At 38.4% G+C, this 20,119-nt stretch overlaps 1 protein-coding gene across 2 annotated transcripts in view; it reads left to right on the forward strand.

Annotated features, from left to right (window-relative positions):
* Positions 1 to 20,119, forward strand: part of rtel1 (regulator of telomere elongation helicase 1) — a 68,730-nt gene that overhangs the window by 15,370 nt on the left and 33,241 nt on the right. For both annotated transcript variants that reach the window (XM_061973310.2, XM_061973315.2), the window contains exons 8-20: positions 157 to 222; positions 1,936 to 2,065; positions 2,716 to 2,754; positions 2,822 to 2,897; positions 5,090 to 5,187; positions 5,528 to 5,583; positions 8,587 to 8,664; positions 12,437 to 12,518; positions 14,871 to 15,003; positions 17,155 to 17,268; positions 18,510 to 18,550; positions 18,626 to 18,711; positions 19,040 to 19,117. In XM_061973310.2, the coding sequence (XP_061829294.2) occupies positions 157 to 222; positions 1,936 to 2,065; positions 2,716 to 2,754; positions 2,822 to 2,897; positions 5,090 to 5,187; positions 5,528 to 5,583; positions 8,587 to 8,664; positions 12,437 to 12,518; positions 14,871 to 15,003; positions 17,155 to 17,268; positions 18,510 to 18,550; positions 18,626 to 18,711; positions 19,040 to 19,117 (1,077 nt within the window). The remainder of the gene's footprint in view (positions 1 to 156; positions 223 to 1,935; positions 2,066 to 2,715; positions 2,755 to 2,821; positions 2,898 to 5,089; positions 5,188 to 5,527; positions 5,584 to 8,586; positions 8,665 to 12,436; positions 12,519 to 14,870; positions 15,004 to 17,154; positions 17,269 to 18,509; positions 18,551 to 18,625; positions 18,712 to 19,039; positions 19,118 to 20,119) is intronic.

A 20,119-nucleotide genomic window follows, 5' to 3' on the forward strand; every position in this document is an offset into this window, starting at 1 on the left:
ACATTTGGCAATGCTAACACATTTTCTGCCATCTGCATAAATGTGCTAAGCAATGTTATTTAACACTAATTGAATAGTTGTATTCATTTTGATTCATGAAATTTCCAAATATATTTAACTAATTATTTAACCGAATTGTTATTCTGCTTTCCACAGAGTCGAAGAGCTCATCAAATCGAACTGGCTGGATCTGTTGTCATCTTTGACGAGGCTCATAATTTAGTAAGTTTGCCACATGTATTATGACTCTCAATTATTTATTTGCCAACGTTTTATTATGCTAACAATTAAGGTGCTTTCTTTGGTATGCTGTCTAAAGAAGCTGCATGTACATAAACCTCTGATATGGCGTCATTGGTATGATGAATGGTGTTCAATGGCGAGCCACACTGGTTAACACTATTTATTTTTGGTCCCTCGACTGTCAGGTGGCTAGCAGCTAACTGTACTGTTTATATCCAAACACACTGCCCTAATAATAATGATCACCTCTATTGCCGAAAATAAACTGCATTTCTTAAAAGCTTTATTATCAAGTGTCATAACCACTGAGGACGAGGCTAAATATGTTACTCAGTGAGAGAGCAAACCAGGAGTATTTCCATTTTTTAAATACACCAACACTAAAAAAAGTTGCTATTTTTGAAAAACATAATTTTATTTTTATATACGAAAACGACTAAAAAGTGGTAAATTACAGCAAAAATGTTGCTATTTGAAAAAATTAATAATCTTATTAATACAAGAAATGTTTTTTAATACTCAAAGTGAATGCTTAGTAAAGATATAAGTGCATCACAGTGAAATGTAAGAAGACATGAATATAGCAGAGCCTGGATTGATTTATAAATTGCAGTTACCGATACCAAGAAAGGTATCCGTATATGACCGATACTAAAGCAATTACATTGATACTTTTACTTTCCCAATCATTTTTTTGTCATTTTTTGTTATTATTTACAGACTGGGGTAATAAGTTACTGGACACACGAGGACTTTGAGGGTAAAAAAAGGAAAGGAATTGAAAGAGTCTTATAGTGATTCTCAAACTGAGGTACTGGCTCCATCTAGTGGTACGCCAAAAAAGTCTAAATATGTGTATCATTGTTGATGGTTGTGCATTGTGTGTAATGGTACAGTGGCCAACAATATTACATTTAAAACCTCTTCCTTGTTTGTAATGAATACTTAGGCCTACTACGCTACTGTGTTTTAATGTTGGTCATTATGGTGGTACTTAACAAATACTTAGGTATACTACACTACTGTATTTAATGTTGTCATTATGGTGGTACTTAATGAATACTTAGGTCTACTACACTACTGTATTTAATGTTGTCATTATGGTGGTACTTAATGAATACTTAGGTCTACTACTCTTCTGTATTTAATGTTGTCATTATGGTGGTACTTGGAGAGCCAAGTGTTTTTGGAGGTGGTACTTGGTGAAAAAAATGAGAGAACTAACGGAGTAGTAGATGACAATTTTTGCATTTTGTTATTGTCTAGAATTGATATAGTTTTGCTGAAACCATTGTATGTAAGAAAAAGAGAATAATAAAGTCATTTAAATGTTGTGTTGCTATTCTTACACTGCCAAAAGCACTGAGCATAAATACATTTAAGCATTTTCAGCTAGCACATGTATCGGTTGATCTCCCTCACGGATGATCGTAATCGGCAGCATAAAACACTGGTCGTAACATTCCCCAGAAATGGTATTTTGAATGAGGATAAATTGTCAATGAATTGTTTATTCTACTTCTCCGTGGTGTTACACCTTACATAGTTCCCCCTGCAGTCTTCTGAGGTGAAAGGGACAAATATGAACAGAAAGTCATTTAGTTCAGAAGGTGAAAACACAAGAATGTTTGACCAATTCAATCTTTCCATGGATGACAAATGTTTGTATTGAGTTGAGAGTGTTGTTTGCAGGAGAAGACCTGTGAGCAGTCAACGTCGTTCGAACTGATGCCGTATGATTTAGCCTCAGCTATTAGTGCCTTGACCAGGTTGCTAACTGAGCAGGCTACAGAAGCCAGTCTGGGAGAGTCTTCAGTTCAAGGTAAAAGTGCCTCATGTCTTGTCTTACCATTTACAGTTTAAAGACATTGGATCTTATTTATTGTACCGTACATAACTGACTATTGTCAGGTTTAAGCACCGGACTATCTATTAAACAGACCCAGAAGCAAGGAATCAGGTAGAGACAGAGTTCAATTTTGCTCATGAGGAGAACGCATGGAGCTGCACACTCAGTTACAGTCTCACCCTACGCTCTGAGGAACAGCCCACGCGCTCCTCTATTTATTCAGTTTGGGAGTTCCCTAGTTACTTGGCTGAGGCTGCTTCTAAAGGGAGGGGTCACACATTATGCCAGCAGCTCAGTACGCACAATACGTGATTATTCAGAACGGAAATGTGCTGGGGGGCCTTGTGATTGCGCCCTGTCTCTGCTTTGTCTGCCCGCTGTCGCCTTATCTTCGTTGAGGTCCTGGTTCGTCCTTGGCTGTTAGCAGGCTGAAAGACAGAAACATGTGCGGCGAGGCCACTCCTCACCTGCCGAGGAAGATAACAAGTTATGTGCCCTTGCACGAGAAGAAAAAGTACAGCTTGAGCACAATAGATAATAACTAGAGCAAAGGCCTTTAAGCATAAGAGTTGTGTGATAACTTATATATAATTATTCTAACAACTATATTGGGTTTTTTTCAGGTTTAAAACCAAACATAGAAAATGTTGCAAAAATCAAAGGTGAGTATTCAGACTAATCCTCCAATTTTCTTAGCAAATTCCAAAATGAATTTGTCATTATTTCCAGAGATTTGTCTGAAACTGGAAGCTTCTCTTGATTCATTCGAGGTTGCAGCCGACAAAGGCATCACAAAGCCTGGAATGTGAGTGAAAGTTTGGTTGATTTGACACATGTGACGATTAGTTGAACAGACTTACTGAATGAAGGTGTTGTCCTCTGGACAAACAATGAAGTGAAACCTCTTATACTTATTTTGTTAGATTTTTGGATTCCTTGGATTTCCCGCCTAGAAGGGTTTGTAGATCAGTTTCTGGTACATTGGGCATCTTGGGAAGAAAACAGTCTGTGTAGTTAATTCCACCTTTTTTTAATTGAACTCTACCCATCCCACTCAGCTGTGTTGGTCATTGGGCTGCAGCTATTGATTATTTAGTCATTGACTAATCTTATCGATTAGTTTGTTTGATTAATAGAGAAATGGGATAAAACACACTTTATAGCCTCATTGCGGATTTTAAGGAGACATTTTGAAGTAGAAAGTTAATGAATAACCTTCATTACATCCGTTTACCCAATTTTACCTTTTGTTCACCTTTTTTTTACCTTCTATGTATCTTCTTTTAGCTTCCATGCACCTCATATTTATCTTTTATGTACCTTCTTTTACCCTTTACCATATATTTATCTTCTGTTAGATTCTATTTAAGTTCTTTTAGCTTCTACATGCCTTTTATTTATCTTCTATTTGCCTTTTTTTTAACTTTCTATTTACCTTATTATAGCTTCCATTTATCTTCTATTTATGATCTCTTTATGTTGTATTTATCTAATTTTAGCTTCTATTTATCTTCTTTTAGCTTGAATTTACCTTCTATTCATCTTCTATGTACCTTATACACTTTATTTACCATATATGTATCTTCTTTGATCATTTAGCTTCATCTATGTTCTTTTAGCTTCTATTTGCCTTCTATTTATCTTCTGATAGATGAAATTTACCATCTATTTTCTTTGAGGTCATTGTACATTTTATCTTGTACCTTTTATCTTCTATTTACCTTTTTGTACTTTCTTTGAGCTTTTTTTTTTAACTTTCTTTTAGCTTTTATTTACTTTCTCTGACTTTCTACTTATTTTTTTAACCTTTTTATTTACCTTCGATTTTCATTAATGCACTTCTAGCAACTACTCTTTTTATTAAACTCCACAGTAATTCCCTCCTTTCCACGTTCTTTTATCTACTTTCTGTCTACCTTCTTTTACCATTTATTTACCATTTATTGATCTGCTTTTAGCTTCCGTTTATGTTATTTTACCTTCTTTTATCTTCTATTTACCTTGTATTTGTCTTCTTTCAGCTTCAATTTACCTTCTATTTATCTTCTTTTAGCTTGTAGTTATCTTTTTTAACCTTTTAGCTTTTTTGTTTACTTTCTTTTACATTCTTTTAGCTTATATTTACCTTCTTTTACCTTCTATATACTGTACTTTGTAAACTTGTATTTACCTTGTATTTACTTTTTACCTGCTTTTACACTTTTTTTTTTACCTTCTATTTAACTTGATTTACCTTCCTTTACCTTTTATTTACATTATTTTATCTTGTATTTTCCTTTAACTTTCTTTTACAATCTAATTAACTTGTGTTACCTTTTGTTTACCTGTTTTTTCTAACTTATTTTACCTTCTATTGACCTTTTTTAAACTTTTACTTATACTGTATTTGACCTTCTGATTACCCTTTACCTTCTTTTACTATCTTTTACCTCTGTTCAACGTGTTCTACCTTCTTTTATGAGGTCCGGATGTTATAAATGTTTATTAGTTACACTAAAACGGTTAATGGATATAAATCGAAGCGTTTTTCTAATTGAATTCATTGATTTAATCGTTGCAGCTCCTGGGGACTTCCAAAGAGCTTCCTCATTTTGCCTCTTTAATGGATTCAATTTTCCCTCACACCAAAACAAACATTTTCTCGGGCCCAATGCTCAACGTGCTAACAGTGTAGAATGGTGGTAGATGGCAGGGCAGCGCACAGTGATAGAACTTAGGACACACAGCAAGGGAAAGGACATTTACCTGGGCATGTTCATACAAGTAAGTCCAGCATGCATGGGATGTCAATGTGACCTCACTTTAAAATACATATATCTTTTAAATTAGACAAGTGCATAAATCTCTTTATTTGAGGCTTTGACATGGTTTAACAGGAGTATCCAACATTGTAACAAGTCAAACAGAGGACAAGCATAAAAGATCCCCTAGAATAGACTAGAATCACAGTGCTGTAAAAAATAATAACTACATTTGTGTTTATTATCTTTACCTCAGCTTCATATATGAGCTATTAGAGAGAGCCAGTTTGAACTACGACAACAAGGCCGCTGTGTTTGAGACGCTGGAGCAGATCATTGGATCACTAGCAGGACGTGAGTGTTGTTGTCTACCTATTTTGTTGAATATGTTTCTGTGTCTTGGATTTGTATGTCATTAGAACATCAGTTTACATATATGTTTTAGTATGTTGGTTCTTTTATGCCCACACTGTGTGTGAGGTAAGATGTAAGGTTGTTGTTCTAAATAAAAATCTCAGATAAATGTTCAACTTTTCTGCTGGCAGGCAGCAGGATAACATACACAACCTCATCAAAAACAATATGGGAGAAAACCTTTTATTTTGACAAATCCTCCAGTCATCCATCAAGTGCACCTAGACAAACTTTCACTTTGTGTTGATGTGAATGTAAATGAAAGAAATGTCTTTCACAGAACCTGGGATATTTCACAACACAAGTGGATTGCAGAAGCTCTCGGATATGATACAGGTAGTGTATGTCAAGGCATAGGCGCACATCTACATTTCTGCCAGTGGGTGCTCGGTCTGTGTGTATTAGTGTTGTCCCGATACCAATATTTTGGTGCAGGTACCGGTATCAAAAGTATTTTGATACTTTTCTGTACTTTTCGGAATAAAGGGGACCACCAAAAATGTCATTATTGGCTTTATTTGAACAAAAAAGTCTTAGTGTACATGAAACATATGTTTATTATTGTCATTTAGTCCTTAAATAAAATAGACAACTTGTCTTTTAGTAGTAAGTAAACAAACAAAGACTCCTAATTAGTCTATGCAGTAACATATTGTGTCATTTATACACCTATTATTTTGTACACATTTTGAGGGACAAACTGTACAAATTGATTATTCATCTACTTGTTCATTTACTGTTAATATCTGCTTATTTTCTGTTTTAACATGTTCTATCTACACTTCTGTTAAAATGTAATAATCACTTATTCTTCTCTTCTTTGATACTTGACATTAGTTTTGGATGATACCACACATTTAGGTATCGATACGATACCAAGTAGTTACAGGATCATACATTGGTCATATTCAAAGTCCTCATGTGTACTTACTGACTTTATAAACATAATATCCATCCATCCATCCATTTTCTACCGCTTATTCCCTTCGGGGTCGCGAGGGGCGCTGGAGCCTATCTCAGCTACAATCGGGCGGAAGGCGGTGTACACCCTGGACAAGTCGCCACCTCATCACAGGGCCAACACAGACAGACAGACAACATTATTCACTGTTATTTTTTAAACATGAATTTTTTTTAAAACAAAAAGGTTTTGTGAAGTTTAAAAAATATCGATGTAATCACAGTAGTATCGACTAGATACGCTATCATTACAGTGGATGTTAGGTGTAGATCCACCAATGGCGTTTGTTTATATTGTAGTGTCCCGGAAGAGTTGGTGCTGCAGGGAATTCTGGGAATTTGTTCAGTATTGTTTGTTGTGTTGCGGTGCAAATATTCTTCCAACATGTGTTTGTTGTTGTTGTTGTTTAGTGTGGTTTCACTATATGGCACATGTTTATGACAGTGTTCATCCTGCCACCCTTAGTGTGGCTGTTGAATAAGTATGCCCTTCATTCTCTTGTGTGCAGTGTGTTCCAAGTCAAGGTGCTTGTGTCGTTAGTTCATTAGTGGGCATAATGAAATCTTGGTGTGATTTGTGTCCTTTTTAATGCGTTAAACTAATCAAACTGGGCATATAGTTAACAACAACACCTGCTTAGTGGTTAGAGTGTCCGCCCTGAGATGGGTAGGTTGTGAGTTCAAACCCCGGCCGAGTCATACCAAAGACTATAAAAATGGGAGCCATTACCTCCCTGCTTGGCACTCAGCATCAAGGCTTGGAATTGGGGGTTAAATCACCAAAAATGATTCCCGGGCGTGGCCACCGCTGCTACTCACTGCTCCTCTCACCTCCCAGGGGGTGATCAAGAGTGATGGGTCAAATGCAGAGAATAATTTCGCCACACCTAGTGTGTGTGTGTGACAATCATTGCTACTTTAACTTTAACTTTAACAACAAGATTGATAATTAAAAAATGATTATAAAAATTGAAAGTTGCCATCAATCTCACGGGCAGGCCCGGCCCTAATCAATCTGGCGCCCTAGGCAAGATTTTAGGTGGCGCCCCCCCACATCGGCAGTGAAGTGTATATACTCACAAGAACCCGAATAGCTTTGTCTTTGACCTTTTTTTTTTTTTACTTACAACTATACCTAATATATAAAGGGGTGGAAAAGTGACTATTACCTGCAGGGCAAACATTAGCTAACCAGAAGGCAATAATGTAAACAAAAAACACCTGCTTAAAAGATCTAATACAAATGTCCCTGAGGAATGTAAGGTGGGAGTACTGTAATTACCTAACGTTACATTATTATTTTCCATAACAATTTAGCCCCCTCCACAATATTAACCCGACGTTAAAACAGAACTAGCTATTTATTGATTAGCAATTGCCGAATCATGTAACATTAGCTTAATGCTAAAAAGCCAGGTTACTATCACATTCTGTAACAGACAAAAAATTTCATGTAGGCTAACGTTACCTACCTGCTACCTCTGTCTTTTCTCGTTTCTCCTCCTCCTCTTTTCTCTTTTTTCTTCCCTGGGCACCTGACAGTTTTGGCCGTTTTGACATCTTGTGTTGATTTTTTGATGTGGTGACGTCCAAAAAGAGTCATGATACGGGAAGGGAGGGGGCGCACCGTGCGGGGGGAGGAGGGGGGGCGTAATGTTGTAACAAATAATATTTCTATTAAATAGGCTTTACTTTGCATTTTAATTAACGTGAGATTATTTTTTGTATTTAGAAATAATAGTAACAACTTTTTTTTTTTTTTTTTGTGGCACTGGCATGGCGCCCCCTGATGGACGGCGCCCTTAGCATTTGCCTATACGGCCTATGCCACGGGCCGGCCCTGCTCACGGGATCGGCGCCTATGTGTCACGGGACGATTATAGCCGGTAGAAAGATGCAGAATTGGAACATCATTTACTGTATATAAGCATAACTGCCAACCTTTCCCATTTTTCCAGAATAAAACTCCTGTATTTTGCGCTAACCAATCCATTGTTTTTTCTACTGGTCCTTACTTTCAACATGTCATAAAACATATCAATAATTATTTATATCAAGCGATATAAAACACTTCACTATGGTGTTACAGTTTTCAGCTTCATCACCCAGACCTATTTTGTCCAAATTTCAATCTTTTCAGCTCACACCTCCAATTTGTATAACTTAAAACAAATCTAGCACATAAATGCTGACATGTTGAGTACATTCACAAGAACAAAAACAGTGACTTCAACCAACAGAATTCATCCAAAAGCCCTTCGCTGACAATCAATAGGAGTCTTGCCGAAAGCATTTTACACTCATTTTGCAGAAACTGACACAGCATTTGTCTATATATTTAAATTGACTGTAAAACATGCTCTTTTTTTGGTCTTACAGCTGGTGTTCCCTGGCAATGTGCCATCATCAAAGTTAGACCGGCAAAAGAAATTGGAAGAAAATACTGCTTCTTTTAAGGTAAGTGTTTCATCACGCTCATCAGATCAATCCATCCATCCATCCTTCTTCTTCCGCTTATCAGAGGTCGGGTCGCGGGGGCAGCAGCCTAAGCAGGGAAGCCCAGGCTTCCCTCTCCCCAGCCATTTCGTCCAGCTCTTCCCGGGGGATCCCGAGGCGTTCCCAGGCCAGCCGGGAGACATAGTCTTCCCAATGTGTCCTGGGTCTTCCCCGTGGCCTCCTGCCGGTCGGACGTGCCCCAAACACCTCCCTAGGGAGGCATTCGGGTGGCATCCTGACCAGATGCCCGAACCACCTCATCTGGCTCCTCTCCATGTGGAGGAGCAGCGGCTTTACTTTGAGTTCCTCCTGGATGACAGAGCTCCTCATCCTATCTGTAAGGGAGAGACCCGCCACCCGGCGGAGGAAACTCATTTGGGCCGCTTGTACCCGTGATCTTGTCCTTTCGATCATAACCCAAAGCTCATGACCATAGGTGAGGATGGGAACGTAGATGGACCGGTAAATTGAGAGCTTTGCCTTCCGGCTCAGCTCCTTCTTCACCACAACGGATCGATACAGCGTCCGCATTACTGAAGATGCCGCACCGATCCGCCTGTACATCTCACCATCCACTCTTCCCTCACTCGTGAACAAGACTCCGAGGTACTTGAACTCCTCCACTTGGGGCAAGATTTGCTCCCCAACCTGGAGATGGCACTCCACCCTCTCCCGGGCGAGAACCATGGACTCGGACTTCTCATCCCAGTCGCTTCACACTCAGCTGCGAACCGATCCAGTGAGAGCTGAAGATCCTGGCCAGATGAAGCCATCAGGACCACATCATCTGCAAAAAGCAGATGGATGGATGGATGGATGGATTTTCAAAGAAGTGGTCAATGGTCTTCCTTACCTCTTTACTGATAATCAATGTCTTATTTGTAGCTAGGGTTGCAAAGGGGTGGAAAGTTTCTGGTAAATTTCCGGAAACTTTCCAGAAATTTAGCTTGGGAAGTTTGGAAATTTTGACCATTTTTCGATTATTCAAAGTTGGACACCATCCATTTTATTGTGTAGAATAAGATGAGAAGCTTGTAAAAGACTAATGCAATGCCACACACAGATCTAAATAGTCAGCTAAACAATCTTTAAAAATATTTGACTGATGGACAAATGAATAGAAATAGTCTAGATGAATAAATGAACAGTCAATCAGCATGCTAACTCAAACTATAAGCTACATTCTTGTATGACAACAGAATGGCTAGCAGAACAGAAGGCAGAGGAAACTACACCTTTTCATTTGGTATTTGCTACTTGAACTTTACACATCACAAAAAAGGTCAATTCGGATCGCTAACGTTGTTAGCATAAATGAATGGGAATTAGCATCACGGCTAACGGAGAAATATTTTGGGTTCATTATGAGACTGTGGTGGTACATAAACCTAGCTAGCTAGAGATATTGGCCCCAAAATCATTGAACAAGTACAGGAACAGCTAGTCTGCTGGAGTAGTCTACAGTCATACAGTAACAAGCTATATTACACTTAAATACCATAGATCAAATATATTTACCCCATCAACACTTACCTGACTGGATGAAGTCCTTGGGCTCAAATACTAGTGTGGCCTCAATAGCCCTGCTGTAGTGTGTAGCATGCTGGCAATTATCTGGGCATGTGATGGAGGAATGCACTGCACATGTGATGGAGGAATGTACAGTGAAGGGTTGAAATTCTACTGAATTCGCATTAAATCAGGTTGTTTTATCAATCAATCAATCAATCAATGTTTATTTATATAGCCCTAAATCACAAGTGTCTCAAAGGGCTGCACAAGCCACAACGACATCCTCGGTACAAAGCCCACATAAGGGCAAGGAAAAACTCACCCCAGTGGGACGTCGATGTGAATGACTATGAGAAACCTTGGAGAGGACCGCATATGTGGGTAACCCCCCCCCCCTCTAGGGGAGAGCGAAAGCAATGGATGTCGAGTGGGTCTGACATAATATTGTGAGAGTCCAGTCCATAGTGGATCCAACATAATAGTAAGAGTCCAGTCCATAGTGGGGCCAGCAGGACACCATCCCGAGCGGAGACGGGTCAGCAGCGCAGAGATGTTCCCAGCCGATGCACAGGCGAGCGGTCCACCCCGGGTCCCGACTCTGGACAGCCAGCACTTCATCCATGGCCACCGGACCTGTGCCCCCCCCTCCACAAGGAAAAGGGGAGCAGAGGAGAAAAGAAAAGAAACGGCAGATCAACTGGTCTAACAGGGGGTCTATTTAAAGGCTAGAGTATACAAATGAGTTTTAAGATGGGACTTAAATGCTTCTACTGAGGTAGCATCTCTAATTGTTACCGGGAGGGCATTCCATAGTACTGGAGCCCCAATAGAAAACGCTCTATAGCCCGCAGACTTTTTTTGGGCTCTGGGAATCACTAATAAGCTGGAGTTCTTTGAACGCAGATTTCTTGCCGGGACATATGGTACAATGCAATCGACAAGATAGGACGGAGCTAGACCGTGTAGTATTTTATACGTAAGTAGTAAAACCTTCAAGTCACATCTTAAGTGCACAGGAAGCCAGTGCAGGTGAGCCAGTATAGGTATATATATAAGTATATATGTATATAAAGGTATATACAGTATAGGCGTAATATGATCAAACTTTCTTGTTCTTGTCAAAAGTCTAGCAGCCGCATTTTGTACCAATTGTAGTCTTTTAATGCTAGACATAGGGAGACCCGAATATAATACGTTACAGGAGACGAGACGTAACGAACGCATGAATAATGATCTCAGCGTCGCTAGTGGATAAAATAGAACACATTTTAGCGATATTACGGAGATGAAAGAAGGCCGTTTTAGTAACACTCTTAATGTGTGACTCAAAGGAGAGAGTTGTTTTAGTAACACTCTTAATGTGTGACTCAAAGGAGAGAGTTGTTTTAGTAACACTCTTAATGTGTGACTCAAAGGAGAGAGTTGGGTCGAAAATAATACCCAGATTCTTTACTGATTCGCCTTGTGTAATTGTTTGGTTGTCAAATGTTAAGGTGGCATTATTAAATAAATGTCGGTGTTTAGCAGGACCGATAATCAGCATTTCCGTTTTCTTGGCGTTGAGTTGCAAGAAGTTAGCGGACATCCATTGTTTAATTTCATTAAGACACGCTAATAATCATGCTGTAAGATCTAGCATGTTGCATTCAATGTTTATTCCCATTAATTCCCGTTCATTCCCATATATTCCCGCTAATTCCCATGGAAAGTTTCCAACTTTGAATATTCCCAGAATTTTGCAACCCTATTCGTAGCTATTGTCTTTTACTTTTAGATTTAACTGTATTTTGTGCACTGATTTTGGAGGGAGCTTCTTTAGCTGTGCAGGCGTCTCCGTAGGCTTTGAAAAAACACTGTCATAGCGATGCCGGCGTTTCAGGTGGCTAATAAGGTTTGATGTGTTGACGCACAATGTTGTTTTTTTTTGCTTCCTCGCTGAAAGTTTGCAGAGGAATTGGCACAAATGGCACTGGAGATGTCCCACACCATCGACGCCATGTTTGTTCACAATGAGCTCAGGGGGCGTTTACGACAGGGGTGCTTGATTTGCCCACCTTAACCCACCTACAGGGTCATCTCGCTTTCTTTGTTCATCACTCATCAGAGCTATCCGTATAACATCATCATTAATTAATCTGATCATTTGAATGTTTACTTTATCATTTGTCGTGCACCCCTGGTATTTAGCGCGTGGCGTAATCTATTTCTGCATTGGCCACAGGTTCACATCCACCAAGACACCAGCTCTCAAAAAAAACAAAAGAGCTCTGACCTGTGGGCTTCATCTTCTACAAAGAAAACAGGTAAATATGGGTTGAGTGGCGGAGCTGCAATAATTGGACAAATCATTTAAATTGACATTGTTTTCAAAATACTTCTTTTAAAGTTGGTTCCAAAATTGCTCGCTTTTGATCTTAGCACAGGTGCTAGTATAATGTTTGTTATCATAAATCAAAAGCTTGAATGCATGTGTTGGCAATGGTTTGAAAAAGAAAAGGTTGCAATCCATCAATATCTTAAAGTGATAGTCTTACATCTTTTATTCATGCCTCCAAGTACGAATCTAAATGAGATAAAGCTAAATGGTAAATGGGTTATACACTTTTCTACCTTCAAGGTACTCAAAGCGCTTTGACACTTATTTCCACATTCACACACACATTCACACATTGATGGAGGGAGCTGCCATGCAAGGCCCTAACCACCACCTATCAGGAGCAAGGGTGAAGTGTCTTGCTGGTTGGTAGAAAGTGGGGATCGAACCAATTCATTAATCAAGCTACTAAGGGTTGCTATGTTGAAGGCTGACTGTAGAGCAGGACCATTGAGCTTCATAATGAAGAGGGCTGTAGTTTCAAGAGCCCTGAGGTCTTAGGGGCCGGACTTCAAAATGCGGATGTTTCTTTAGAAAGCGCCTTCGCAGGATACATTGACTTATTTAGAAAGTAAATACATCAGCCTTCACACGGCACTGTCAATTCATTCATTATCTTGCCCTCGCTGCTCGTTTCCAGCGTGTGCAGCTAGACAGATAGTTAACAGCATGAAAACAAAAGCTACGTGTTGTTGAGGGTTGTTGTTCCTTCTTTTGAATTATGTTTCTTCCTCAGTTTTATTTCTCTATACATCCTCCTTTATTTAGGTTTGTAAGACTGAATATATAAACATTACCAAAGCACAACGTACATTCTGTTTTACACAACGTCTATTGTGTATGTTACATAAATAAAATAGAAGGTTTAGCGTTAATACACACAGTAAACATTGCACACATGTGGTTTAAGAAAATGACACCTAAGGAGTAGCTTTATCGCCCTATGCTGTTAAAATTCAGCGATACATGTATTCAATCAGTTTTGAAAGTTAAACAGCCAAGAACAACACAACCACAAATACAAACGACATCACAAAATTCAGCAATTTCAAAACATTTAGACTTTGTTGTCCAGTCGCTGTTAAAAGTCAGATTTTTGCGATTTATTTTGATTTTTTTTTCAATGTCGATAGTGCCATCTTCTTCTGCTCACTCACTGCTGCTTCATTGAGACACTGTTTCCCCCTGTGGGCTGGTGGGAGTACTGCATGCATGAGCAACCCTGTTTTCAATGGTTTCATCAAGACTATTTGGGTTTTAAAAGCTTTAGTGGACAGGAATAGGCCTGCGGTAGAGTAATGTTACAAAGTAAATTAGGATGATCACGTCCTTTCACAATTTATTTTTATTTTTATTTTTATTTTATATATTTATTTATTTATTTTTGTCCTGTCCAGCTTCTCAGGCTAATCATATAGTTGATGTAGATGCCCATATCGGCTGTACAAATTTACTTTACAAAAGAGAAGTGTAGGATAATTCTCTTGTTGCCTTATTTGTATTTGACTTTATTAAATGTATTTATATTATCATTTGGTGCAGCCGGGCCGGAGCAGGAGGGGATAGAAAGAGGGAAAAAAGGAAGACAGACGGGGGAAATTGTGGGGATAAGAGGGGGATTAGACAGAGAGACAAAAACAACAACAAACACAACAATAACAACAATAATAGAGCAACATCAGCAAATACAACATGTACAAATATGATGGTAAAAGTGATAGCAAAGAAGCAGTTAGCGAAATAAAAAATAATACAGAATTGACAATGAGCATTATTACACTACAAATGGATCAATACAAATACCAATAGAAATAGCGCTATTGATAATGAACAATACCAATAATTGACCTCTATTATCAACAATACAGTTGTTCAAATGCAACAATACATATACGTCATGATAACTTCAGATACAAAAGAATGCAGAAAAATGGAGGGGAAGAAAGAGAAGCAACCTATATTAACCTTGTAGATTGTTATAGTAACATATAGGTTAAGCTTTGTCAGTGTGCCATGTGTTACCCAGTTTACCCTAGGGCAACAACTTTAATATATGTTTGATGAAACGTGATTATGTGCATGAGTGTATGTATGCATATGTACAGTGTGTGTATATGTATGTTTGTACATTGAATGTATATGTACTGTATATGTATGTTTGTACAGTGAATGTATATGTACAGTATGTGTATATGTATGTTTCTACAGTGAATGTAAATTCTCATGCTTTTAAATATAACTCCACTTACAAGCCTTCGTGTTGTTTTTATGTACCTTTCAGGAAACATTCTGAGTTACTGGTGTTTTTCTCCGGGCTTCAGCATGCAGGACTTGGTGAATCAAGGTGTTCACTGCATCATTCTGACCAGCGGTACCCTTTCTCCTCTCAGCTCCTTTACTTCAGAGATGAGAATGTACGATCACACTATCACGTGTAGAGTTTAGTAGGGGTGGGAAACTTCACATTCAATTTCCCATTCAACACAATCCTCGCAATGTATTAATTGGTATAATGAATATAATGACACTTTTTTCAAAACCGGTTGCTGGTTAGAAAATGGTCTAAAAATGTATTTTTAAAAATGAATTCTTATTAAAAAAAAATATATATATATATACCGGTATATATATGTACAGTTGTGCTCATAAGTTTACATACCCTGGGAGAATTTATGATTTCTTGGCCATTCTTCAGAGAATATGAATGATAACACAAAAACCTTTCTTCCACTCATGCTTAATGGTTGTGTGAAGCTATTTATTGGCAAACAACTGTGTTTACTCTTTTTAAATCTAAATGACAAAAGAAAGTACCCAAATGACCCTGATCAAAAGTTGACATACCCCAGTGACTTTGATCTGATAACATGCACAAAAGTTGACACAAACAGGTTTGAATGGCTAATCAAGGTTCCAATCCTCACCTGTGACATGTTTGTTTGTAATGAATGTGTGTGTATAAAAGGTCAGTGAGTTTCTGGGCTTCTGACAGACCATTGCATCTTTCATCCAGTGCTGCACACATGTTTCTGGATTCTGAGTCATGGGGAAGGCAAACTAATTGTCAAAGGATCTGTGAGAAAAGGTAATTGAACTGCATAAAACAGGAAAGGGGTATAAAAAGATATCCAAGGAATTGAGAATGCCAATCAGCAGTGTTCAAACGCTGATTAAGAAGTGGAAAATTAGGAATTCAGGTAGACCAGCAAATATTTCAGCCACAACTGCCAGGAAAATTGTTCGAGATGCAAAGAAAAATCCACAAATAACTTCAGCTGAAATACAAGACTCTGAAAAATTGTGGTGTGGCTGTTTCAAGATGCACAATAAGCAGGCACTTGAAGAAAAATGGGCTGAATGGTTGAGTCGCCAAAAAGTTCAATTATGGTCTCATCACTCCAAATGACTTTGTTCCAGAAGTTTTGAGGCTTGTCTCTGTGCTGTTTGGCGTAATGTAAGCGGGATACTTTGTGACATTTGCGCAGAAATGGCTTTATTCTGGCGACTCGACCATGCAGCCCATTTTTCTTCAAGTGCCTCCTTGTTGTGCATCTTCAAACAGCCACACCATAATTTTTCAGAGAGTCTTGTATTTCAGCTGAAGTTATTTGTGGATTTTTCTTTGCATCTCGAACAATTTTCCTGACTGTTGTGGCTGAAATATTTGCTAGTCTACCTGAATCCCTCATTTTCCACTTCTTAATCAGGCGCTTGAACTCTGCTGATTGGCATTCTCAATTCCTTGGATATCGTTTTATACCCCTTTCCTGTTTTATGCAGTTCAATTACCTTTTCTCGCAGATCCTTCCACAATTATTTTGCCTTCCCCATGACTCAGAATCCAGAAACATGTGTGCAGCACTGGATGAAAGATGCAATGGTCTGTCAGAAGCCCAGAAACTCACTGACCTTTTATACACACACATTCATTACAAACTAACATGTCACAGGTGAGGATTGGAACCTTGGTTAGCCATTCAAAGCTGTTTGTGTCAACTTTTGTGCATGTTATCAGATCAAAGTCACTGGGGTATGTCAACTTTTGATCAGGGTCATTTGGGTACTTTCTTTTGTCATTTAGATTTAAAAAGAGTAAACACAGTTGTTTGCCAATAAATAGCTTCACACAACCATTAAGCATGAGTGGAAGAAAGGTTTTTGTGTTATCATTCATATTCTCTGAAGAATGGCCAAGAAATCATAAATTCTCCCAACTTATGAGCACAACTGTATATAAATATTTTTTTAAATTTTTTTAAATTATGAATTAATTTAGAATTGGGATGAATAATAGTTGTGATTTGGATGTGCATCAGTTTTTTTGTGCACCCCTATAATTGATTTTTCTCATATTGAATTGAATTGAATTATATTTATATAGCGCTTTTCTCTAGTGACTCAAAGCGCTTTTACATAGTGAAACCCAATATCTAAGTTACATTTATATCAGTGACAACACAGTGCATTCATTGTTGGAGCGGTGTTAAAATGCTTTTGTGCTAGGACTTGAACAACTGTGTCAGAAATGTCGATGGTGACAATGTTTGTCCTTACTTTGTGTGTAGAAAGTTCCCAGTGTCTTTGGAAAACGGCCATGTGATCGAGCGGGACCAAATCTTTGTTAGCGTCATTGAACGAGGCCCAGATGAGGTACCGTTAAGTTCGGCATTTGACAGAAGGTCAGTGTGTGTATTTGTGGTGTGCTGGTTCATCCATCATTGCATGCATTGTGATGCGACACCATTTCATCCTGTATGGATCAATAACTTTGAAAGGGGAACTGCATTTTTTTTTTTAATTTGTCTATAATTCACAATCCTTATGTAATACAAGAAAAAGTTAAAGTAGCAATGATTGTCACACACACACTAAGTGTGGTTAAATGTGTCCTCTGCATTTGACCCATCCCCTTGTTCACCCCCTGGGAGGTGAGGGGAGCAGTGAGCAGCAGCAGTGGCCGCGCCTGGGAATCATTTTTGGTGATTTAACCCCCAATTCCAACCCTTGATGCTGAGTGCCAAGCAGGGAGGTAATGGCTCCCATTTTCACATTAGTTTCTATTTTTTTATTCATTCTAACTCGTAAATAAACACTAGCAAAAGTCAGCTAATAATCAAACCAATAGGAATCGCTGAATTCCACAAATAAAGCGCTCTAAAAAAACTCCATCATTGTTTATATATGTAATGTAGTAACGGGCACTTTCATAATATGTAATATTTACATACTTTGCTCATTTTAAGCATTGGCATTATTTTCACAGATGCAGCACAAAGTTTGCTTTTACCTTCAACAACAACACTACTACTAATCATGGCAGACTTCATGAGAGACAACAAAGACTACTTTGGGATAAATGATGATCCAGAACCTTATGTTTTTGAGCCTGAATATAAGGAGGAGGATCCACAAGTTTTAGATGCTGTGAACTAAACAGATCCCGCTTTATCCAGGTGAGAGGCATGATTTATAATCTCGGATTAACTTTCACCAACTCAGAGGCGATGCAGCAGCTCAATATGTCAATATAGCAGCATAAGCTAGTTGGCGATCTGGGATTTTGGCGCCACTAAAATATTTTTTTGCATTAGTGCTTATAATAACAAGATTGCTAATATTCAGGTCAGGAGATGTAGATGGAGTATTATTCACTGTGTTTGGATGTTTTTTGGGTGGATGCTTGACGGGCAGAATAGTGTATTGTGAGCCACCTCCTACTTGCCTTACATTAGCAATTAGAATGCATAAAAAAAAGAAATACATGTGTTCTTGTCTTACATAGGGATTGTGAATGATAGGCAAAATTCCCCCCAAAAAGTGCAGTTCCCCTTTAAATTTTGCAATACTGATTGAACACAGAATGATATCGATAAAATCTTGAATTTGCTAAAAGTGATTAGAAAAATGTTCTTTGTGAAAGATTTGTTCCTGAAAACCTATCATCGTTAGGAAACACAGTAGGTAAGTTCAAACGCTGTAGGAACTATTAGACTAAAGTATGTTGGAAGTCCAACATTTTTGTTGTTATTCCCTCAGTGAACCTGAGCCGCATCGTACCACATGGACTTCTGGTCTTCTTTCCCTCCTTCTTTTTGATGGAAAAAACTCTGGAGTTCTGGAGAGTGAGTGACAATGAAGTTGATTCATAATCAACGGTATTATATTTCTAAACGTTGCTAGGAGTGTCCCGAAACAACCTTTTCATTTCTGATGCCTTGAGGTTTGGCAGATACCTATTTTGACCCAATGTGATATCAGCACAAAACACTATTATTATTTGATAGTGTGTACTGTTAGAAATGGTTTGATCAAGTGCAATTAATCCTATACCAGTTTTTTTGCTGATATCGGATCCTTATAAATATGGGATCGGGACGCTCCTATTCTTTTAACAATGTTTCATTTGAGTTGAGCTGATCTCTGCTGTAAATGTGTGATCTTTCCCAACAGGACAATGGACATGCAAGTCGCATTGAGAGTGTGAAACCAATGTTTGTTGAACCCAAAGGGAAGGGAACCTTTACTGAGGTAAATGATTACATTTGACATCTGACTAGGGTTGCAAAGGGGTGGAAAGTTTCCGGTAAATTTCCGGAAACTTTCCGGAAATTTACCGTGGGAAGTTAAGCTCGGGAAGTTTGGAAATTTTGACCATTTTTGGATTATTCAAAGTTGGACAGCGTCCATCTTATTGTGTAGAATAAGATGAGAAGCTTGTAAAAGACTAATGCAATGCCACACACAGATATAAATAGTCAGCTAAACAATCTTTAAAAATATTTGACTGATGAACAAATGAATAGAAATAGTCTAGATCAGGGGTCCTCAAGTACAAATCTTGAAGGTCCACAAATGTTTTTTTTTTAAACAGGCTGGGTCCGTTTATTATCGGTCAAGCTTATATAGTAGCAGGAGGTAAGTAGTTTAACATTTTCTTAAAATTAACAAAAATAAAATAAATATCCAATAAAATACATGAAATATTTTCTTTGAAACAAAAATAAATAAGAACTTTGAAAAAATGTGTCCTCTGCATTTGACCCATCCCTTGATCACACCCTGGGAGGTGAGGGGAGCAGTGGGCAGCAGTGGCGCTGCGCCCGGGAATCATTTTTGGTGATTTAACCCCCAATTCCAAGCCTTGATGCTGAGTGCCAAGCAGGGAAGAATGCTGGTATGAGCTTTTAAACATAACCCGTTAACTGCTGCCAATCAAATGGTGAATAAGATACTCTTTAGGGTTCATATGTTTGTAAATCTGACTGTGATGAAGTCAGTGCCTCACCAGCCATCAACCTCACCGCACGTTACTGCTCTGTTGCTATTTGTTGTTGTGTCATAGATTTAACAAAAATCTTGCTTGATGTTTCATATGGCTTTTTCAGCCTCGTGATTTCTTTTTTTCTTAGCTCTGAATCATGAGGAAATGTCTCTTCAAATTCGCGGTGCTCTTTCAGATAGTGACATTTCAGATTTTCACTTTTCACCAGAGCAACAGTACTGTTGCATATTAGACACATTGGTCTGGTA

This window comes from Nerophis lumbriciformis, linkage group LG01, assembly GCF_033978685.3.
Source record: "Nerophis lumbriciformis linkage group LG01, RoL_Nlum_v2.1, whole genome shotgun sequence".
In the NCBI taxonomy this organism is placed as follows: domain Eukaryota; kingdom Metazoa; phylum Chordata; class Actinopteri; order Syngnathiformes; family Syngnathidae; genus Nerophis; species Nerophis lumbriciformis.